Source organism: Leuresthes tenuis, unplaced genomic scaffold (genome assembly GCF_036924035.1).
Source record: "Leuresthes tenuis unplaced genomic scaffold, fLeuTen1.0.hap1 SCAF_5, whole genome shotgun sequence".
NCBI lineage: Eukaryota > Metazoa > Chordata > Actinopteri > Atheriniformes > Atherinopsidae > Leuresthes > Leuresthes tenuis.
The window spans coordinates 26,449,265-26,472,842 of record NW_027325359.1 but is presented as its reverse complement, the minus strand read 5'-3'; the positions used below and the strand labels follow the sequence as shown (position 1 = coordinate 26,472,842).

Genomic DNA, 23,578 nt, shown 5'->3' with positions numbered 1-23,578 from the left:
GTCTGGCAGTATCACCAAAACAAAGCAAGATGAAAACATGCTGTTTGATTGAAACCGATTGATTTCATGAGTTTCCTATGTTGACTGTCTTCCTCTGCAGTCAGTATAGAAGCTGTGAGTGCAGACGACCTCCTCTCTGTTGTCCTCTATCTTCTGGTGAAAACGGAAATCCCCAACTGGTGAGCAAAGAGGGAACTTAACTGTGACCATCACCTTGTTTCTGAAATAACATATAGTAAGGAGACCAAGCCATTCAGACCACATGCAACTTCTGCATGCTCACTTTGCAGGTTTGATCCTTTCAATAGTTTCTACTCGACCCTTATCTGTGTTTGTTGTCTTTCAGTACACTTTTAACAAGTAAATATGGCAATGTACACAATAGTTGCTGACAGCAGAGGTCTCAGCCAACAGTTACTAAATCAGTTGGGTGCTTTAGTGTAGTAAAGCTCTTTGGCTTTAACTTGAATTTTAACACAGCCGTCACTGCTGAGCAAACTTGGCAAAATGAATTGTAACAAGAATAAACTGAAACTCTTGATTCTTATTCTCTGAGTGATCATAATATCACTGAGTGGAAAGTTAATCTGCCAGTGGAAGTTAACCTCATCAAAGGTAATTAATTAAGCTTTTACTTTTAAGTTGACTTCACAGAGAGAAAAAATGGTCTCAACTTTCTTTTGTCTGCTAAAGTAGTTGAGTGGAATGTTTTCATGCTGCTTAAGTGATTGGTCATTGAACTGTCCTGTGTGTCTCAGGATGGCGAACTTGAGCTACATCAGGAACTTCTGCTTCAGCCACTCCAGTAAAGATGAGCTTAGCTACTGTCTGAGCACCTTTGAGGCAGCAGTGGAGTACATCAACCTGGGGAAGCTACAGGACACTGTGAGAAAAGTGATATTATGCAGTCAAGCCAGTGTTTCTCAGAAAATGCACGACACTACTGTTCTCTCCCTTTTTTTCCCCCTTTCACTCCAGGTCTCAGGTGAAATTAGTGACAAGGCACTGTTCAAGGAGAGGATGAGTCTGCTCGCTCAGAATGCTGCCATGCCCATTCACTGTCTGTTTGAGGTTAGCTGCATCACTGCTCATACAACATTCAAGGTTACCAAACCGTTATTAGGGCTGAGGGTTCAGGTTAAGGCAGGCTTACCTTCAATTACTACATTTCTGACATAAACTTGGAAACTCAGGATGGCATGTTTCAAAATGACTGCATATCTTTTCCACTCCGCTGTGTGGCATGCAGCTGTTGGTAAATTTCTATGGGGGTGACTCTGGCTGTTGACTGTTACAAACTGCTAAAGCAACATAGCATGCTGACTTTTTACATTTAGCATTTTCCTGTCATACACTTAAAAAAGAAATAACACTATTAGTTGCCATAAATGAATAACAAAGCTTTAAATCATGAAGTTAGCTCACTACCAAATGTGGCACAGTTGCACAGCTGAAGCACATGAGGAAAAGCAGTCGTCTGTCAATCCAGTGGTAGACAGTTCAACTCCCAGCTTCCCTGGACCACATCTTGAAGCGTCCTTGGGCAAGATACTAAACCCCAAGTTGTCTATCGATGCGTCCATCAGTGTATTAATGTGTATGATCGAGACGGAAAAGCTCTGTGCAGCCTGCAAAATTGTATAGACTAAGACATGCTGTTCGAGTATGTGTTTGAAATACAGTCCAGGGCTGGTGGTTAGCACCATCGCCTCACAGCGAGAGGGTTCCAGGTTCAATCCCCACCTGGGGGCCTTTCTGTGTGGAGTTTGCATGTTCTTCCTGTGTATGCGTGGGTTCTCTCCGGGTACTCTGGCTTCCTCCCACCATCCAAAAACATGCATGTTCTAAAATTGTCCTTAGGAGTGGAGTGAGTGTGTGTGTGTGTGGTTATTTGTCGCATTTGTCTCTATGTGTCCCTGTGATGGACCGGTGACCTGTCCAGGGTGTACCCCGCCTCTCGCCCAATGACAGCTGTATTAGAATGGAGTTCAGTCCATTTACCATTTGACGGAGAATGTCTCATTGGTTTAAGAAAGTGAAGTTGTAGAATAGCAGCAACACTAGAAGCTTTAATTCAATAAAATTCAACTCAGTTTTATTTATATATTGCCAAATTGCAACAAATGTCATCTTAGGGCACTTCAAACATACAGTGCAATTCAAGCCAATTATAATTAAATTCATTGTAAATCAATCATAATACCATACAATACAATTCATTAAATTCCAAATTAGTCCAAATCCTACAGAACCATAAAAAGAAAAAGTTGCCTAGCTAAGGAAACCAACAGATTGCACCGAAACTTCTCTTCAGTCCAATCCCCTGTCCTGAGCGTGCATGAGGCAACTGTGGAGAAAAAAAACTCCCTTTTAACAGGAAGAAACCTCCATTAGAACCAGACTCAGGAAGGGTGGCCATCCATCTCCACCAGCTGGGGTTTGAGAAGACGGAAAAGAGGGGGGAAAACACCATAACACCATTCAAAGCATACCTGTTGGAACAGCGAAACACAAGTTAATAACCACAATAATGTCATATGTACATGGAGAGTTAAGAGAGCAGAGGGAGGAGAGGTGCATCATGGGAGCTCCCCCAGCAGGCGAGGCCTATAGCAGCTTAACTAGGGGATGTTTCAGGGTCACCTGAGCCATCCCCAACTATAAGCTTTATCAGAAAGGAAAGTTTTAAGCCTAATCTTAAAGGTAGAGAGGGTGCCTGCTTCCTGAAGCTATACTGGCAGCTGGTTCCACAGAGAGGGGCCTGATAACTGAAGGCTCTACCTCCCATTCTACTGTTAGAAACTCTGGGAACCACAAGGAAACCTGCAGTCTGAGAGCAAAGTGCTCTGTTTGGAAAATATCTAACAATGAGATCTTTAAGATATGATGGAGCTCGATCATTAAGAGCTTTATATGTGAGGAGAAGAATCTTAAATTCTATTCTGAATTTAACAGGGAGCCAATGAAGAGAAGCTAAAACTGGAGAAACATGATCTCTCCTGTTCGATCTCATCAGAACTCTGGCTGCAGCATTTTGGATCACCTGGAGGCTTTTCAGAGAATATGTGGGAGAACCCAATAATAAAGAATTACAGTAGTCCAATCCTGAAGTAACAAATATACATTATATAAAAACTTGTATACTTGACATTTGTGCAGCTTTAAAAGATCTTTAGTTGGTTTATGTAGAACCAGTCCCACAAGTCTTGAGTGTCATTTTAATTTAATTTTTGTTTTATTTACTTTTTTTCTGAAAAAAAAGTTTCAGAAGAGTTGGAAAGTTTTTCTGAAATGTAACAAAAACTTTAGCTTGTAAATCCATTTGGACCTTTATTTTGTCCTCACAGGTACAAAATGATTTTTGAGGGTCAAGACAAGTTATAGTCGAGTGTAGGGTAAGAGTTAGGGTTAGTCATCCAGTTGTGATGGTTAGGATGAGGCTTAGGAATGCATTGTGTCAATGGAGTTCTCACAGTCACTATAAATCTGATATGTCTGTGTGTTTCAGCACATAGCAAACGGAAATGAAGCAGAAGTGGAACGTCTGTTAAGTGAAAGCGAGGGCGATGAGGACATCAGAATGTGTCACCCCCTGTGCTCCTGTGACCTCTGTGATGTCCAGCTGTCTGGGTCAGTGTCCAGACTCACTCACATGAACACTCACTTGCACAGTAGATGCAGATATGAAGTAAGAGCATTCAAAGGAAATCAGCTTTGAGCCACTATCACCTGCAGAGGACCCTGGAAGGATTTGAAAGTCTTTCCACACAATGTATCTGTGAGCACTGCACATCGCAGGCTCTGCTCTTTGCTCTGCTCTTTGCTCCGCTCTTCGCTCCGCTCTTTGCACCGCTCTTGGCACCGCTCTTGGCACCGCTCTGCGCTCCGCTCTTCGCTCCGCTTTTTGCACTGCTCTTTGCTCCGCTCTTTGCTCCGCTCTTTGCACCGCTCTTTGCTCCGCTCTTTGCTCCGCTCTTTGATCCGCTCTTTGCTCCGCTCTTTGCACCGCTCTTTGCTCCGCAAAGCTCTAGCTCTGAATTTATTTTTGAGTATGCTATACGATACACATTTAGTACAGTTTTACCGGAATGGGAAGGGGCTCAAAGTGTTTTTGTAGTTGGTTTTTCCAATACACTGATTTTGCTAAACTCTCAGAAACTACTGTCACCAAATCTGGGAAAGACTGCTGTTGTGAACTTACACTGGTTGTTTGCTTTGTGTTTCAGGCGTTTGAACGATTTGTCCATCGTTACACCGTTCTCCAGAGATGACAGAGGATACACTCCACTGCACGTTGCTGCCCTCTGCGGTCAGCTGCTGCTTTCAAATTGAGAGATAAAATATGGCTTTGTTTTACACTTAGAGCCACAACTTGCATATAAAAATGATCTGCCTGTGCATGTGTGTTTCGCATTGCAGGTCAGGCCCAGTTTATTGACCTGCTGGTGCACAAAGGGGCTCTAGTTAATGCTACAGACTACCACACCCTCACTCCACTGCACCTGGCTTGTCAACGTGGATACCAGGGAGTCTCTGTGAGCACACGCTAACACACACACACTTACTTTGTTTGTCTATCTCCATGAGGGATATTCATTTACACAAATTACTTTAGCCCTTACATTAAGGCACTTTGATTAAATTTAAGCCATGGTTAAGCAAAATTTTGAACAGCCAAATAGAAGATCTTTTGTATAAAGTAAATTTTGCGCTGAATGGGAGAATATCCCCAGTTCTCAAATTCATTGTTCAAGAACTACTTGTTTGCCATGTATTTCTGTGAGATTGATAGATTCATTGGAATGTTTCCCTATACCGCATTGTCCTTTTTTTTTTTAATCGGAGCCACATCCGGAGATCCAGAAAGCAGCCATTTTCCCTGTTGGCTTTTTTTTTTTCTCATTTGGGGGTGCAACAAACTTAGTAACAGAATAGTTTCCTTCGCTATGGCCAGAGATGGCTTCCTTACCGTCAGCAACAGAGCCTGTGTCATCCTCATATCTGTCACTAGATGTGAATATTTTGATGTTTGGGGTCACCATCTGTCCATATTTAGTTTTAGAGGCATTAACAATTGTTGTTTTCAGTTTGAGTAATGTTCTTTTCACCTGCCCCTTTCTTATTGTCCTCCTCTCTGTCAAACATGCACAGTGAAATGGCAGCAAAAGAGAGGAGATGCATATGATGCATAAATACAGTTTAGACTCTCACACTGAGCTATTTTAATTTCCTTTGGTTTGAAAAGGTGAATAGGTGGTTTAACTGCATGTTGAATGTTATGGCACAAACTACCAAAGAATTGTGAATTATTAAACAAAATCGAATATGTGAATAATAATATGATGCCTAAAAATACAAAGTTTGAGTACACGCAGCCTGCAGGTTTAAAAGGTCTAAAAATGGCTGTGATGATGTACTGAAAATCCAATATTGTTTGTTTTGTGACAGTCAGATAAAATCGGTTAAACATCTTTATGTTTTCAGTACTAATGCTTCAGGGAAAAACCGTTACATAAAATATAAGTGTAAAGCTAACATTTTTTAGCCCTCAGTCTACTTCCAGACCAACGCAAATGGAATTTTATTAACTAAGAACAGGAATAAAGAGTTCATATTTTTTTAATTTTGTGACTTTGTTTAAAAAATGTTTAATTTTGCCTTTCATTTTTAAACTGACATGATCTTGAAAGTATTGCATTTGATTCTTAGTTTTTCTGTTATTTAGCTACTGCTGCTGCATTACAAGGCAAATGCGGATGCTCAGGACAACAATGGCAACACACCACTGCACCTCGCCTGCATGTATGGACACGAAGACGTATGTCAATAACTGACTGTCTTTGTCAGTCAGTAGATAAAATCATTTAATGTTCAGTTTGAAAATGTGCTCATTAGATTGGTTAAAATGCTAAACATTTACTGGTTGTAGATGCCCAGTTTTGAGGATTTTTGTGAGGATATGATACTTTTACGTGTATTATTCCTTCGGGCTCAATAAAGTATTTATCTATCCATCTTTCTATCGTATTATATTTAAGTTTTATTTGCTTTTAGATCTTTTATTGTTCTCTGTGTTGTTCGCCACAGTGTGTGAAGGCCTTGGTGTATTATGATGCACAAACATGCCGTCTGGACCTGCAGAATGATAAAGGTGACACAGCACTGCACATGGCGACACGCTGGGGATACGAGGGAATCATTCAGGTGTTGTTGGAGAACGGAGCAAGCACCCACATCCTCAACAAGAACAAAGAGTCACCACTGCAGTGTGCCCTCAACTCTAAGGTCAGCAACAAGTTGGCCAACAAAATGAAATGTTCTCAAGGTCTCTGATGTTCATAGTTGAGTGTAAAAAGGAAGCCAGACATAGGTTTTCACTTGGCACAATGACTTCATACATGTTCAACGCTTAAGAAAAAGCAGCAAAACAGTGGCTCAGGTTTTAATAAGATTTAAAGGAATCATTTGATCCTCTTTTTCACAAATTGATACACTTTTCTGAGGTCGTGATAAAATATTTTTGACATGCCTCTGTTAAAACAGCCCAGTGACACATTACAACCGCTCGCATTTCCAACCATGTCTGTACAGCACTGTTTATACTGTAGCAGTTGTTTTAGGGTGTGGAGAGAGCCATCACCCCGTCTTTTGTTGGAGGTGGCCTTTTTAGATCGGTGGTACAGCTTTACAAATATGCAAATGTACATAGAATAATCCACTTAAGTGGAGTAATAACACCTGAAGCCAATCGTCTGATATGTACCACCTCGTATCAGTATGTAATTAACTGTCAGACAGTTTTACAATTATCAAAATGTAATATTTACCATTAATGTCTGCATCAAAGAGAGAAAAGTATCAACATTAACAGATGATGTATATTAACTAGACTTAAATTAATTTCAATTAAAGCTCATTGCCCTTTGATTGTAACAAACAATCCTACATTTACTTTTCCAGATCCTAAAAATGTTGATATAAGATCCATTTGTGAGCTGTACGAATGTAAATGGATGGTTTAAATAAGGCACAAGGCACAATAAGGCATAAGGTGTAGTTGCCATTCGTTCATTCTATTTACAAAATAAGACAAAAAAAACAAAATGAAAAATCGGATAATGGACTTTGTGTTTTCCGATTTTGTGCTGAGGTCAAAACATTTCTTACAACAACGCAAAAGACCTGTTAGAGAATCTGCAGATCTCTGGTACTGAATGAACAAGGCAGATCATTAAAATAATACCGAAATTAAAGCAATTTATTTACTTGTTCTCACATCAAATGATTTTATGAAGTGCTGTCCTCTGTGAAAGTAACATGTTTTTTTCTTCCCCTAAAGATACTCATGTTGTTGCAGACATCTCAGAATGGGATTGATGTGAGTTTCATCTGTTTCCATTTCTTGATCAGCTAAAACCTGACAAATACTGAAAATATGTGACCCTAAGATTATCTCATTTCTTCTCAGTAAAACAAGCTATCAAAAGCCAGCAAAAATGTTTCATTGCAAATTTTTACTTTTAATTTATGGTAACACTGAAAATCCTGTCATGCAAATGACCAACTGTATATTACAGACATTAGTGCACAAAAGTGTTCAACCACCCCTCAGTTTTAGTTTCCAAGCAGCCACACTTTATTATAATCTTTTAAAGTGGTCTTGAGCAATAATTCTCCACCTTTGTGAAGGTCTTTCAAAGTTCTCCTTTGGACGTTGGCTGCTTTTTCACTCATTTTCAGTCTGGTCCTTGCACCTGACCATTTTAAGAGGAATGTGGGTGTTGTTTTTTTTCTGAAGCCACTTGACATTGACCTTTGCATCACTGAAGTATAAAAGAAGGAGCTAACTCGTTGGATAACAATGTTGTGCCTATAAATAACTGACAACTTGGCAAAGAACCTTTTTTAGGTTGTAGCCTGTCACAAATACACAAAATTTGTTCACCTTTATTTAGTTGTATCTACAAAAAGACGACACAGTCTAGCAGGTGTAAGATGGTGATTTTGCACAAACAAGGTGATTCCCAAAGAATTACTCACCAGAAACTAAGCCCATCTCTGCAGTGTCCTTTAAAGATGTTTCCAACTAAATAAGAAGTTGCAGGCAATTAAACTACCAGCAGTAGATGAAAATGATTTTTTTTTTTTTAAATCCAGCAAAGGCCTGACACAGGACCTGAGCGATGCATCTGGACCTTTTAGTTGATCCATTTACTGTTGGCCCAAGCCTCATCAGAAATGGTCTTCATGGAAGTGTGGCCGTTCTTGAGGATGGGTAACAGGCTGAAAAAGTCTGAAAAAAGGGAGAAAAGGCTGATATATGCCAAACTACACAAGAAGTGGACTGAAAATCAGTGGCAACAGGTCTTATGGAACTTGACCATTACTGAAGCACTGTGGGATTGTTTTGACAGGGAATGTAACAAAAGGCAGTCAACATGTAAAAAAGAGCTTTGGAACGTTCTTCAGGTAGCCTGGAGAACTACTCTGACAAATTCTGTCCCTGTTTCAGTTGTGTAAATTGCACCCTTGTATGGATTTTTCTGCTCTGTGATTGATTTTATCCAAGTTTTAATTTAGTTATGACAGGTTAGCCAAAATTCTGTTGTGAAAGAATACTTTAAGAGTTGTGTTAGAGCTGGCAAGTTTAACAATTTGAGCTTTGGATGTCCCAATATGAGATCAAATTATAGTAGCAGGACTTCACTGCACTTTTTAGCTGCTTGTACATGAATCTTTTACATATAGGGGCTTAATATTTCTCCCATTTATGGTTGCAATCAATGACCATTATGAGATACTCCAGTATAAAGTGTCAAGAATAGATACAGCAGCGCATCATGTTCAGTAAATCAATATATTTGAGCAGAAACGAGGCACAAGACAATTTCTCAAACACTTGGAATTTTGTTTTCTATCAAAATAACTTCCAATCATCATTCCTCAATATAGAAGACATCATCGTTGTTATCAAGCACTAAAGGCCAAAAAATGTATTTGCATGTGGAAAATCTGTTCATTTGCGGTCTGGCGGAGGGGATTAGCCACATAGCCTGATTATAACATGTACTGTTAATCATTTTTTCTCTTCTCTTCTCTTCCCTTCCTCCTTCTCCACAGTCTCCCACCTGCTCCCCTCTGGCCTCAGACTGCAGCAGCCGTCGCTCATCCATCTCCAGCACATCCTCTCTGGGCTCCGAGCCCAAACCAGAGGCAGAGAGAGTTCGGCACAGAGAGGTGAACAATTGCAAAACACAGCTCTGAAAACCGAGAAACACTGAACTGAGCTGCCCTCACATCAGACTCAACTAAATGACAACTAATATTGAATACAGTAACAACAGGAACATCAGCAATAGCAATCATCAGCAGTACTAATGTCTGGAAACACTAGTTACATCAACAGCCCCAATGAAGTGGCAAATTGTTCTGCTGTGCTTCTTACAGAAAAGGAGTAGCAGTTTCTTCTACAATTCCACTTCCAAAAAGGTTGGGACGCTGTGTAAAATTTAAATAAATGCACACAATGCAATGATTTTCAAATCACAAAAAATAATTGAATTAATCAGAAATATTAGCTCACCTTGAATTTGATGGCAGCGACACATCTAAAAGAAACAGGTGGACGGTCGGTATGGCCCCCCTGACCAGCCTAAACGGACTGTTCAGCAATCCAGACTATCAGGGGTAAAGTGGACATTGCAGAGACGGGTGGTGGTGGTGATTATTAATTTTCCACAGTAGCTCCTAACAAAATCGATCCACCGTTTCTTGATGCTGTTGTCAGTTGGAAATTTGAATAAAGTAATGGAGCCACTACCCTGGACACTGTGGCATCCAGGGAAGATGCACAAACAAGGAGGAGACATGACAAGTAAGTTACAGTTGTTAGCCAGCTAGCTGCAAACTACCGTGCTATGCTATCCGAGACTCGAGACCAAGCGGGAAAACCACCGAGGCTAATGCGCTGAATGTATTCATGCTGCTACAGCAGCAAGTGATCCACAGTGATTTCAGACCCGCCCATTAAATCCTGACACAGAAATGTTGAAACACGGTTTGTGAAGCCTAGCTCCACAATTCCAATCTAAATGGTTGAAATGTTTTTTACACATTGTTGAGAAATACATTTATGACCTATTTAATGAAGAAGAAGAAGAAAATGACTGAATTCACTTTACACGGTCTTTAAGGTTTTTGAATTGGTCTTGGAAGCAACTCTTTGGATCATAGGACTGCTCAAAGCCCTCTACCACATTAAGGTGGTGATTCTACAGGGCTGAATATTGGTTTATAAGATTCACAAATCATTTCATTATGTTTTTATTTCCATTTTATTCAGTGTTTTTAGAATCGGTGTGCCACTGGTGACCACAACGCTGTGGAAGCAATAAGCTGTTGCTATATATTTTGTCTGACCCTGTCTGTGTTTGAAAGGTGGAGAAGCTGCTGAGAGCTGTAGCCGATGGGGATGTTGAGATGGTGAGTTGAATGACGAGCGTTATCTCCAATATTGCCATCATGAGATCCATCATCTCCATCTCTTCACCTTGTTTTGGGGAAGTAAGCTCAGGAGTAAGTGTGTCTCTGTCTCAGGTGCGCTATCTGTTGGAGTGGATGGATGAGGAAGAGGAGGATGGGGAGGATGGGGGAGAACTACAGTCCGAGCCTCTGCTTTGCCACCCGCTCTGTCAGTGTCCAAACTGTGCTCCCAGTCAGAAGGTCTGACATCCTTTTTGAGTGAACTTTTTAATTGAAACATTCGCAGTCAAAGACTGTGTTAAATATTGTCTCTGATGCGTTGCAGCTGTCCGTGCAGCACGCCGGAGCTCTCGGCGTTAATAGCTGTAATAGTGATGGATTCACTCCACTACATGTTGCGGCGCTCCATGGCCACTCGGCGCTGGCTGCCCTTCTGATACGCCACGGTTCCAATGTCAATGCTCGCACCAACCAGAACGCCACGGCGCTTCACCTGGCCAGCCAGAACAGTCATGTTCAGGTAAGAGCAAAATCAGTATGAAAGGTCACTGTTTGTCAGGAACAGTTTGGAAAAATTTCACTCAGCCACAGAGCCATTTACATTACAGAAAACCTTCCAGAGTTTCCCAAACTTGTCAAGCTTATTTTTCAAGGTGCAGCTTATCTTTTCTAATCCAAATTAAAAAGACATTCCTCTCAACCATTGTGAAGTGGCACAAGGTTTGTCTTTTCTCCATGAACAAAAACAGAACATTTAAATCTTTTAGCTTCCAAAAAACAAATATTGTGCAAGGATTTTTCATTTTTTGGAGGTCACAAAGTCACCCAGGTAAATATTCAGTAAACAATAACTTTGGTTTGAGAGGTACTTATTTATCAATGACCATTATCTGGACCAATCTTCCATGAGTGTAATATGTATTGTGATGACACTTTGAATTACTTACAAGCAAATTGTATAAAAAGGACACCTGCCCCTTGGAGTCTAAAAATGTCATTGTAAAGCCTTCAAGGGTAGGCAGCAGGGGGAGATTCAAACCATTACACTGCCTGGCCAGCATGAAACTTCTCAACTGAAGATATTTAAAGAATGTTTTGAGGATATTCTACATGTGGCCTTAAGTTCTTGGAAAAACATAAAAGTATGATTGAACGTATCCTGGCTTGGTCACACTTCTGCAGCACACCACCCATCCACAGGGGTCCCCCAAGGTTCAGTACCGGGACCTCTTCTCTTTGCCATATCCCAGTTTACGAATTATACAGTGACAATTATACAATGACAATTGACAGTTGGTCAACATTTTCTCCAGGGTGTAAACCCAGTGCAGCGTATGCACGTGCTTCAGTTAACAGAAGTCTTACAATCCTCACAATATTGCTTGTTCAACTAAATGTCTGCAGTCTGTAGATGATGATAAACCAAATATTACATAATTTTACAGTTCATTGGGCACATAATGTACAAAGTATTGTAGACCCAAACTACCAGCAAATCAGACACACACACACACTGCTCAAATGCAGATCTACACGATGCTGAACCAGAAACAAACACTATTAACATGTAAAAAAGAGAGGCAAATGTCTTAGCATACATGCTAATGTGGACCTGTACCTGACCCAATAATCTATAGACTCAGTGATGTTTATATTTTCAACTAATTCAGGAGTGACAATAAAATTCACCATTATTCATGCTATAATGCTCAGTATTAAGCATACATAACAACCACAGAGAAGGCTGCATTATTAGGTCCTAATGCTCTTTTTTGGCACCAGAATAGTGTCTGATGTCTCCTCCTTTCCTCTTGCTCTGCTCGAAACCTGACTAGAACCAGGAAATATGACAATATTAGTCCAGTACTCAGGTCTCTGCACCTTCTTGTCGCTCAGAGAATAGACTTTAAAACACCTCTGCTTATGTACAAGTCTCTTCATGGTCTAGTGCCAAAGTACATCTCTGACATGTTAGAACCATACGAACTAACTGAGACTCTGAGAACCTCAAGGAGGGGTCTCCTGCTGGTGCCCAGAGTCGGGACTAAACAAGGTGAGGCTGCGTTTCAGTTTTATGCTCCTAAAATCTGGAACAGTCTTCCAGAAGATGTGAGACAGGCTTCAACTCTGACAGTGTTTAAATCCAGGCTGAAAACAGTTCTATTTAGCTGTGCATATGACAACTGAAAGTATTTTATCTGCACTCGTTGCTTTTAATTTAATTAATTAACATATTTTTGTTTTTGGAATGATTTTATTTGCCTTCTTGTGATTTTATGTAGCTGTAAAGCACTTTGAATTGCTTTGTGTACAAATTGTGCTCCACAAATAAACTTTCCTTGCCTTGCCTTGCCTTGCCTAAATTGATGTGTTTAATTAACATCTGCAAACCTGGAGTGCATCTTACAGCCAGAGCTGTACTACTGTGGTACGGACATGCACATCCCAAGAGAGAGCTGCAACTGCATCACTCCATGATTCCGACTCTGAAACTCCAAAAAGACTGTATGCAGGCCATCGTGAATGATGTGATAAATTGAAACCAAACTTGACTCAAACTTGACTTGGACAAAATTGAAACCAACTCAAAATTGAAACTTGAGTGTGACATCTGCTGTTAAAAACATAGCCCTGTTGGACACTTCAAACTTATGTAGGGTGTAAATTCTTGCTCCAGATGTGTTTTAAATACAGTTGGAAGACCTGAAGAAAGCTGATGTCGTGTCTATAGCAGTAGATGAGTCCACAGACAAAAGTGATACTGCACAGTTTTCATCTATGGCTGTTTTTTAATGGCAAATACTTCAGCACGTTGGTCAGCTCCTCAGATGATATCCCTGCACTGCATTGTGCATCAGACTATGTTGTGTGCAAAACTACATTGGAGCATCACAACCTGCTTTTGCACAATGATATCAGATGACTGTCCAAAGGCAAAGCTCTGGGGTGTTTCTGTGATATCAGAAAGGAGATCACAACTTTCCTCTGCAACATGAAGCAAAAAATACACTTGAATGCCATGCTGGATGACAACTTCACAGCTGATATCTGCTTTCTGAGAGACATATTCATACAATTCATGAACTCAATAAAATGCAGCTCCTGTTACTCCATGACTGATTGTCAGAAAAATTCTGGCTCAGAGTTGCTGGTGACAATTAATACAAATTTTATTTCTCGCAAGAAAGAGACAAGTCCGCACAACCTATCAGGAAGCTGACTCAGAGTTGTCTGCCTTCACAAAATTATACCATTGCTATTTATATTATTTATGTTTACTGGCCATTCAATGTTGTGAGACATTGAGTTCAGACAGTGAAAAACAATTTCACTAGCTACACAGTGTCATGAGAACCAAGAGGTTGGAGGAAACCTCCCCCCATCACATAAACCTTTATTCTTGCAGCTTTTCTCATGGTATAACTTTTTTCTAATACTGATGCTGCTCTTTACCACAGCCTTCAGATTGTATTGACACATTACAAACCAAAGGTCACTGCTGTTGCTCATAACAAAGCATTTTACATCACATTAAGAGAGTCAGCAGGGTAACCCTAACCCACCAAATGTGGGATGTGTAACGTAGCAACCAGACAGAATGGCAGGTGGTGATTTCCAACAAACCTATGTTCACCAGATGTGTACCAGACCTGTTCATGTGTTATTGTTATCATTTGTAATGGGTTTGTTCACTGATACCTTTAAGAGCATTGACGGTTCTTTTTTCCTATTAAATACACTTTTAGATATGCCGGATCATGTGACCAAATTTATTTAAATGGTACTGTAGTGTGTATCATATAGTAGTGTAGAATATGATAATATGTTATTTTTCATCATTATTATTCTAACATATTGTTTGTGTATTTGATGTTTAGGTTGTGAGGTTTCTGTTGGAGTGCAATAGCAAACTAAATAAGAGGGATAACTATGGAAACACACCTCTGATCCATGCATGTCTCTGTGGAAACCTGGAAATGGCCAGTACACTGTTACAGGTAAACACACACACACTTGCAGTCAGATAGTACCCTTTTACAATATGAGATGAACTGATTTCCTTGAAAAAAATGAGTGTCTGCAGAGTAATGCATTGGTGAACATAGCAAACCTTCAGGGGAATACTGCTCTCCATGAGGCGGTGCGAGGTGGACACCAGGCGCTGGTGGAGCTGCTGCTCAGGGGCGGGGCCTCGCCTGGCCTCAGGAACAAGAGGCAGAGGACACCGCTGGACTGCGCATATGAACTTGGTGGAAAGGTGCTTCCATACAAATACTGCATAGACAGATGGCCAGCTCTTTTGGTCAGTGTGTATATTGTGCATCATATACATGCTACAAAGGTTTTGGGGAATAAGATTAAAAAGAAATATGTAAAAAATAATGGTGTCAATACTTTATTTGTTAACTTCATGCAAGTTGCAGTAAAAAGAATAAACATATCAAACTCCCCAGAGAGTTTCAGGTAGTTTTGCTCCGAGATCGTGGAGCTTGTCACACTTGTCACACTTTGGATCTGTGGATTCTCCTTTTTTCTGTATAGCAATTTCTTTTGTTAAATCTGGGTCAAAGGCCTAAAATGGAACTGTGAGGGATGCGTAAATGATACACCAGTTTTAAATTAGTACTCTGTTATACATTTTATGGGTCCAGATATCACACATACATGCTTGTCGAAATGTTTACATGTCAGTTTTTCTTCTAGGGATATGTATGCCAAAGATTTTCAGCCCTGATCTTTTTGAGCACTGTTAAAGTACTTGAAAGTTAAAGATTACTTGAGCTGCAGGGCTGCATACAAGAAATCACCCAAAGTGAGAATATTACCAGCAACAATAACTTTTTCATGCTTTCTTCTGCAGAACACTGAAATCCTGAGAGCTCTGCAGAAAGCATCTGGACTTTCCCCTGATGCTGAACCAATCAAACTTCTCTCTGTGCCCAAAGGAGCCCTGGGTATCAAAAATAGGACCAATTACTTTGTTGTTGTTTTTTTTAAAGAAAAGGCACAAATCATCTGTAAATGTTGTCTTGAACCTTGTTTCTCAGTCTTTGGAACAAATCTGTTATCTATTCTGATGTAACAGAAAAATGTTGAGGCTCATCACGATTAAATACTTTTTGTGCTTGTTGCAGCTCATTCATTCGTTCAGCGCCTGAGGCTGCAGGATAACTCCAGCGGCAGGAGACAGAAGCTGGCCCAATCCATCAGCAGGTTGGCTGTGACAAAGCTCCACCATCTCATATTCAGCATTCACATTCGCCAAAACCAAAAGGAAAGGTCATTTAGATGATTGGTGTGTTTGCATGTGCTTTGTTGTAGGATGCAGCAGATGAGAAAAGGTTTGACTAGTTCACCGCCCAGGAGTTCACCGGTTCTCAACCAGGTACACTTTTCCCACTCTGATACGTTACTCATTCACTTATTCATCCATTTATGTATGAATTAATTTGTTAAACTTTTATTTAAACTTGTAAGATTAAATAGATAAAGTGCTGGTACATTATTTAGTCAAATTTGGTTAATTCAATATCCAGTTGATAAATTGTGTCAGATTCACAGCTGTGCCAGTTTTTTTAATCCAAGTTAAATTCAAAGTCTAAGGTATTCTTTTGGTGGATAAAGACAGTTAAAATCTATTACTTTATGCTGAAGCATTAGCTAACTTTCATGTTTTACAGGCTTTCAGCGCCCACTCAGAATTTCATAGCAAACAAATGTAATAGGACCACAGAACCCATCTGATTTTAAGAAATAGTGTGTAACAGCTACTGACATCAAGCAGTATATTCAGAAATAAGCAGAGAAATCTATGAAAACAAGCCCAAAAGGAACTATTAAGTTCTAAAAAGAAGCTCAGAATCACATGATCTATGCAATCACTAGAACCAACAACAATGACATATGTGTCATATGTATAAGTATCGAGTCAGTTTTATTGTCAATTTGCTATATGCATAACATACAGCTAAATTGAAATTTCGATCCTCAGATCCACGGTGCAACATGCAGAAACAGTAGAAAAATAATAGAAAAAGATAATACACACAGTAGAAACAAATACTTACATCTCAACTGTTTTTAAAAAAAAGTGAAATGCAAAGGAAAACTTAAAAAGAGAGCGTTAAACAACGATAAATATACAGTAATAACATAAGGCACATTACAGGTGAGGTGAGGTGTGTGTGTGTGTGTGTGCAGGGGGCAGGAGGGCATAAAGTGGCTGGTGCAGTGCAGTGTGTGACAGAGAGTGGACCCTGGAGGTCCCTGGAGATGACAGGATCTCAGATGTGGGGGGGGGGGGTTAGTACATGACAACCTTAAGCCAATTTGAGTTCAGTCTTCTGACTTGATGTTGATTTCTCTTTGCAGGTGAATCCAGACAGGAGGAGACTGAGGAGGGGGGAAACATTGGAGGTCAGCAGCCCTTTAGGAAGCCCTCGTGCTCAATCATGCCTGAAAGAGCGGCCCTTTGGACGCTGTCACACCCTGGACTCTGGAGTGCTCACACCAGAGGAACCTGAGCTTACCCACACTCCAAACACCTCCAAAGAACATTTTTTCGAAAGTGATCTGACAGATTGCGTACACACTCCCAAAGAAACTGAAGGTGCTCAGCCAGCAAGTGTTCAGACCTGCAGGGATGCAGACAGTACACAGCCTGACACCAACGTACCATGTTCCACAGTTGTGTCAAACTGCAGCACAGGAAATGAGACCTTGTATTCCTTGCCCTCAAATGTGTCTTCACAAGCTGACTGCTCCGCTGACTCCCATCACAGAGTCCCGAGCAATCCCGATCCACATCACCCTGAGAAGCCATCTGACGCCCACTGCCAGAGTGCCTTGCCTGTAAATACAGATTTTAAGGAGTCATCTCAAAGCCAGACTCACTTTCATGTTGAGACTGAGGCATCGCAGTTAGAGGGTGGGGAAGATGATATAAGTCCAGTCTGTCCTGCTGACATGCATCCTCCCAAGACACAAGAGCAGAGTGGAAGCAGGGACGGCTGTGACTGAAACAGAGATGTTGGGAAGAGTTTTCTTGACCAACTTTTAGAAACCTGTCAAATGGGAAGAAAGGCTTTTTTTTTTTTATATATAATTTTTTCACTTTAGAATGACCAAAAAAAAAATTTTTTTAAAAAGCACATTATTTGAGATTAAATGTGACCAACTCTAACAATCTGAGGTAATTCATACAATAGAGAATTAAAGTTCAGAGGTAGATTCAGCCAACTTACAACACATTTTCCCTGCTTTCCCAGCAGAGTTTGTGGTTTTGTTCGTCCCAGTTTTTAGATAACTTTCCTGGGCTGCTGCCTCTATTCTAATAGAATGCAGGTTAAGAAATTTTCTGTGGCGCTCTAAGCATAAAGAATAAACTTATAACTTGTTTATTAAGTCTGTGTCCAGTTTATTCATAGACTTTTGTTGAGGTCAATACCATGAGACATGAAATGCAATTCAGGATGCCCACTACGAGTGGTAGATCAGTATGTTTGAAGATGTAATATGTACCAAAGCCCAGTAGATATTCTTAATAGATAAAGTATCTCAAAAGCTGCATGGATTAGCTCAAAATTATCACCATTTCCTAATCAAATAGTTTTTTCAGCAAACAGAAAATTTAGTCTCAATGAAGAGAGCTGGTAATCAAACAATATGCTGAAAATACCACAAAACCTTGCCCAAATAAATTAGATTGAGTCATAATGCTGTCTGCACACAGCAAATGTGTTTACTTACAAATATGTGTATGAAGAGACTGTTATCTCCTCTTCAGAGTTTTAAAGCACTTTTTTTCTAGCCTTCATAAGAAAAGGGACATAAACTGACTTCAGTTAAATTTAATATTGTATAAACAGATGGTAGCTTAGAGTGCAACATCATATTATATTTGATGATAACTCTTCTTTAGTTTTTAGTTTGATATAAGTTTTAAAAATTGCTTCTTATTTTTTTATTTATTTTTAAGTGTGTTAAGTGTATCTGAACTGTCCCTCAACATTAATAGATGTGACCTAGTCCCTATACAGAATCTACTATTGCTTCAGTAAAAAAACATGGAAATAACAATATAAAATATCCTGTTAAACGAGAGAACATTAACATTTTTAACCGTATAGAAGATGCAAACAGGTGACTGTCAGTGGCTCTGCAGAGATCTTTCACATTAAGATGAAGCTATCTCCAAATTAATTTATCTATGTAACTCCTTTTATATATCTACCGACCAATATTAAAAGAGCAAATTCTCTTTATTATCTACCCCTTTATATGGAAAAATTAAACCCAATTTTAAAAAATCTAGAGGTCATTAAGAAGTATTGCAAAGAGTTTCTGTCAAAGCTCTGGATTTTGAAACACTAACCTTTAGGGTTAACTAGATCAAAGCATTCCTCCTGCACCAAAAAGCAGAAATAGTATCACATTTTATTGGCAGATCCCCCTTTTATGAGCATGATATTCCCACACAATCTTCTATAACTTCATGGGGGGGGGGGGGGGGGGGGTGAGATCGAGTCTCCGCCCGTCCAGTAGGGGGCGACGTGGAGGCCTGTGCATCTGATCAACGGCAGACGAGAAAAAGATTTTGACGTTCTGGAGGCAAAATCTATCCTTTGTAAAGCTAAGCAAGGAAAGTCAACAGTTTTGACTATAGTTTGCTAACTTTTGACATACATTATCCTGTAATCATTCAGTTGGTTTCACATTAGTTGGAGGAGGCTATTTGGTGTTTAGCGACATGGAGACCAAAACGCCTGATTTAGTCAATTCTGTTCCTCCTTACGGTCATGTAATTTGCAACGAGAAATGGAGGAATTCTTCTCTTATTCAAAGCCTAAAAGGTAATGAATAGTTTTATAGTCGTAGTTCAATATTCAATAAGTGATGGTCTGCCAAATACTGATACTGGTCACTTTACTGTTTCAGTTGCTCTTCTCAAAATCAAACCCACTACATTATTATTTTTATTAATTAAGCCATTTTTAATCCATTCAAGACAAATGAGGGAGTAATCTTACATGATGTTGTTCATAAACTAATTTTAGAGAATGTATATTTTACACGCAGCCGTCGTCAGTTTGCAGATGTGTTTATTTTTGAATGTTTGCAAAGTGTTGATTATAGAATCCTAAAAATAAGGCTCTGAAATGAACTTGAGCCATTGTAAAACAGAATACATGTTCAGTCTCGAGCTTGAAGCCATAACCACTTTTTAGCTGAATAAACACTGCATTCATGCTATTTTGAAGGCATAATAGTAATCTTTACTGAATAACTTGAGTACAGAAACAGCTCTTAGCTTTTGTTAAAAGGAAAACTCTTTGGGTTGCATCTTTTCCCATTGGATATTACAGTATTGAACGTGGCTGAATTCATATTAATGTCAGACACAAAGCACCTTAATAAAGCACTGTCATAAAAAGGCCTTCAAAGGAGAAGATCTCTGTAATAAATAATCTTCCCATTGATTATGTTAATATCTGTACTTTCTAAACTCAACCAAGTATGAACCATAACCACACAGAGCCTAAACGGTAACCCGTGTAAAGAAGATGCCTTGTTACAACAGCACAACGTTTCACGGTGACTGTCACCGTGGGCATGATATTATGGGTATTTGCTGGTTATGTCAGTTTCAGAGTGGCGGTAGACCACAGAAGGAACGGCTCTAACAGGCGCCTCTGTGCAACAGGGGAGTCCAGGATCAAAAGTGTTTGAAAATACTTTTAATTTGTGAAATTATTGTTTCTCGGCATTTTGAGTGAATTTTCATACATTTTTGAACGGCTTCCTGGTTAAAGATGAACACCTAATATGGCCAAATTTAAGTCCTCTTTCTTTGTTTATTGCATATTACTGACTAGCAACAAACTTATGAGCACATTGTGCACCTATAGTCTTTGCAGTTTAGTCAAGTTTCTGCTTTATGTGGCCTCTAATTTCTGAAATATTTAATCCTACTTTGATTTTCAAAGAAACCTTTTTTTTAAAAATTCCAACAATTGAAAAAAATGCAGGCTGTCAGTAGACTGAAATGACGCATATTCTTTTGTGTATCTCCACTCAAAGGTTACGGCCTTTATAACCAAGCTAACTTCTGCCGTAGGTGGAGATGTGAAAATCCTCTTTGAAAGTGAACTTGGTGTGGCTGATTTTCACCTTCCCAACAAAAGCAGCATCCTGTATGTGTCTGAGTGCGACGTCATAGCAGGAAACAGCTACAAGAGAAAGCTGGTTCGCTACCGTAATGTATGATAAATGAGTGAGAAACCTGACCAATTACATCTGTGAAAAGCTTCCCTGTGCTGTTGTCACCAGTACGACCTGGGTCCTTGTGTTTTTAAGGCTGGAAGCAGTTTCCAGCAGCTGGTGTTGGTGGAGAGGACCAGACTCAGTGAGCAGTACTTCTCTGCTGTGCAGAAGTTTGTGGTATTTGACTTGGGTCTGTCTCTGCTGCCAGTTGGTGGGCAAACGGAGGCCTTACAGCTCATCACTCAGATTGTAAGTATTTAACATTATAACATTATCATATTACCTCCAATAACTACATAATATATGTGTTGAGACTGACCCAACCAGGTCGTCTTTGCTCTGTGAATTTTAGGCTGTAATATTCTGCATTTTTCTTGTTGGTGTGCCCCACTAACATTTTTCTGTGTCCAGTATTAATGCTCTCTGCTTTTGATTGGTTCCTTCTTGCCACCTAATAAAAATGTCCAATTAAATGCCATCGAGCCAGTCAGACACATTCAAGCACAAATGATGTTGTGGGTGTTATTTTTTCCACATGTGCTGCCAAATTCTGCTGTTATTTGAAAGGTGCGGAGAACTGGACTTTCTACTGATGGAAAAGCTTTTTGTTATATGCAGACACAGACGAGGCATACATTTCATCACCCTCCCTCCTGTAGGAAGATCTTATCACAGCCTGCTTCATCTCCTGCCTATATACAAGCCCCTTGTCATCAGGCAACCGGTTGTGTCCCGCACAGTGAAGAAGTGGACTGAAGGGACCGAAGAGGCCTCGAAGGACTGCTTCAACACAACTGTGTAAGATGTAGTCTGGTACTCTCATTGGGGAGGACGTTGACGGCCTCACAGACCGTATCAGGGACTACGGTACATAAACTTCTGTGTGTAGAACGCCCTCCAGGACTATACAGTGTTTCGCCATTAACAAACCTTGGATTAATCCTGACATAAATGTCTTTCCGAGGGAGAAGAAGTCAGGAAACAAGGATGAGCTGCTCCTGCTCCAATGGAGTTAGGAAAGACAATCGGGGAGGGAAGGGACATGATCAGCAGAGTTTGAAAAAAACATGAAAAACATCTCAGGCCACAATGAGCCAAAATCCCTGCCAGCTGGGGATCAACGATTGGTAGATGATTTGAGTTTGTAGGTTTGATCAGACATCTCACCCCTGCAGCATCGCCCCGCCTCTGAATCATTACACTGCCCAAACCCCTTAATTTACCTCTCCTTGTGAAACATTCAACACACCTCTAACACCTCCATCCCCCACTGGTAATCCAGGAATTTGTGGACTGGTGTCAGCAGAACTACCTCCAGATCAATGCTGGAAAAACCAAGGAGCTGGTTGTGGACTTCCAAAGGCACCCCAACTCCACACTGACACCAGTGAACATCCAAGGAAGGGACATTGAAATGGTTACTTCTTACAAATACCAGAGTGTTCATCTGAGCAATAAACTGGACTAAACTCTGAACACAGAGTGCTGGAGGAGCGGCATCACAGCAGCTGGCAGGAAGAAGCTGGGCTGTCGGTGCAGAAAGGCCAGCTCTGTCCTGGGAAACCCTCTTCAATCTGTGAAGGTGTGATGGAGAGGTATCGGAGGTCATTTCTTCCTGCAGCTGTCAGACTCTACAATGAACACTGCTCCCAGTGACAGGCCACATCAACTGGACTGCAGTATTTCGAAGTTGACTGTGCACGGTAGCATATGGATATATTTGTATGTATAGGTGCAGTACAATAATACCGCCATACCTGACTGGTATCAGCATCGTTAGAAATAAGTTATAGTATAGGTGAAAAGTAGGGATTTCTTGCTTTAGTTATTTTTCAACACCTTTGTTATTCTTTATGCTCTTTTATTTTTTTACTATTCCTATTTCCAGTTCTGTGTACTATTCTTTACTATTGCTGCTGTAACAATTTGGTGTTTCCCCTAGTGGGACAAATAAAGGTCTGTCTTATTTGGCTGAATCTTTGTAAAGCTGCAGGTGCTTTGAGTAAAAGGATACTGATCTTTCACTTGCTCTCATTGCCTCCAGGTTCACGGGGAGGGCAGAGAGAACCCTTTCAGGGGAAGGAGTGCCTGCCGGCTGCTGGATCCACTGGTTCTGACTCTGGTCCAGCAGATCCCTGGGGTTGGAAAGGTCAAAGCTCTGACGTTGCTGCAGAACTTCACCATCCTGCAGCTCTGCAACGCAGCTCCTGCCGAGTTGGAGCCCATGGTGGGCCAGGCCAGCGCTCAGCAGATTCACAGCTTTTTCCACAAGTACACTTCTGCTGGAAGCTGAAGGTCCCAGTCTAGTAACCAGTCATTATTGGACCATCACCAAAGCACTATGGATACACTTTGATATAATGTGATGTTGTGTGTGTGTGTGTGTGTGTGCAATCTTTAAAATGTTATATTTGTTTGTCATGTCAGTTTCAATCAGCAGTTTACACATTCTGAAACTAAAAAATAAAGATATATTTACATTATTTTTGGAAGGATAAGTGTGATGTATGTGAGATGACATGTCTAATAATGGAACATGGAAAAATATGCCCTCAAATTTTTAGCATATACCATGTTAAGTACATGGATGTCCATCCATTTTCTATACCCGTTTAATCCAACTGTAGGGTGGAAGGGGGGCTTATCCCAGCCGTCAATGGGCGACAGGCAGGGTTCACCCTGGACAGGTTGTACATGAATGTACTTTATGTAAATATACATAATCTTTTGCCAATCCATGAACTATATCTAACTAAGAATACCGTAAGTGAAGAAAACTCACAGGAAAAGGTCATTCAGTGAAATTGATCGTCTGTAGACTTTGAGTATGGAA

The 23,578-nt window shown here is 40.2% G+C and overlaps 2 protein-coding genes across 6 annotated transcripts in view; both read left to right on the top strand.

Annotated features, from left to right (window-relative positions):
• The window catches only part of ankrd27 (ankyrin repeat domain 27 (VPS9 domain)), a 34,770-nt gene extending 16,884 nt beyond the window's left edge, over positions 1-17,886 (top strand). For 2 of the 4 annotated variants that reach the window (XM_072386509.1, XM_072386508.1), the window contains 18 exons: positions 101-179; positions 759-1,071; positions 3,509-3,630; positions 4,227-4,309; positions 4,420-4,535; positions 5,726-5,818; positions 6,088-6,285; positions 7,340-7,378; positions 9,121-9,237; positions 10,438-10,482; positions 10,597-10,722; positions 10,808-11,002; positions 14,361-14,480; positions 14,567-14,740; positions 15,344-15,437; positions 15,618-15,696; positions 15,805-15,868; positions 16,855-17,886. In XM_072386509.1, coding sequence (XP_072242610.1) covers positions 101-179; positions 759-1,071; positions 3,509-3,630; positions 4,227-4,309; positions 4,420-4,535; positions 5,726-5,818; positions 6,088-6,285; positions 7,340-7,378; positions 9,121-9,237; positions 10,438-10,482; positions 10,597-10,722; positions 10,808-11,002; positions 14,361-14,480; positions 14,567-14,740; positions 15,344-15,437; positions 15,618-15,696; positions 15,805-15,868; positions 16,855-17,502 — 2,705 coding nt within the window. In that variant the 3' untranslated portion in view covers positions 17,503-17,886. The remainder of the gene's footprint in view (positions 1-100; positions 180-758; positions 1,072-3,508; positions 3,631-4,226; positions 4,310-4,419; positions 4,536-5,725; positions 5,819-6,087; positions 6,286-7,339; positions 7,379-9,120; positions 9,238-10,437; positions 10,483-10,596; positions 10,723-10,807; positions 11,003-14,360; positions 14,481-14,566; positions 14,741-15,343; positions 15,438-15,617; positions 15,697-15,804; positions 15,869-16,854) is intronic. The other 2 variants (XM_072386510.1, XM_072386507.1) reach the window with 2 other exon arrangements.
• Positions 17,887-19,137: 1,251 nt separating this feature from the next.
• Positions 19,138-23,148, top strand: faap24 (FA core complex associated protein 24). 2 transcript variants are annotated; one of them, XM_072385278.1, is made up of 4 exons: positions 19,138-19,334; positions 20,600-20,727; positions 20,839-20,994; positions 22,790-23,148. In XM_072385278.1, exons 1-4 carry the CDS (start codon positions 19,232-19,234, stop codon positions 23,036-23,038), a joined length of 636 nt encoding a protein of 211 aa, XP_072241379.1. In that variant the 5' UTR covers positions 19,138-19,231; the 3' UTR covers positions 23,039-23,148. The 2 variants fall into 2 exon arrangements, with proteins under 2 accessions (XP_072241379.1, XP_072241378.1); XM_072385277.1 differs by having other exon boundaries at positions 19,139-19,334; positions 20,600-20,742.
• The last annotated feature ends 430 nt before the right edge of the window (positions 23,149-23,578 follow it).

Excerpts from the sequence above, each read along its gene's own strand:
- faap24 (XM_072385277.1), top strand. The coding sequence starts at position 19,232 with ATGGAGACCAAAACGCCTGATTTAGTCAATTCTGTTCCTCCTTACGGT. Across the intron at positions 20,743-20,838 it reads AGCTGGTTCGCTACCGTAAT|GCTGGAAGCAGTTTCCAGCA; the intron begins GTATGATAAATG and ends TGTGTTTTTAAG. Across the intron at positions 20,995-22,789 it reads TACAGCTCATCACTCAGATT|GTTCACGGGGAGGGCAGAGA; the intron begins GTAAGTATTTAA and ends CATTGCCTCCAG.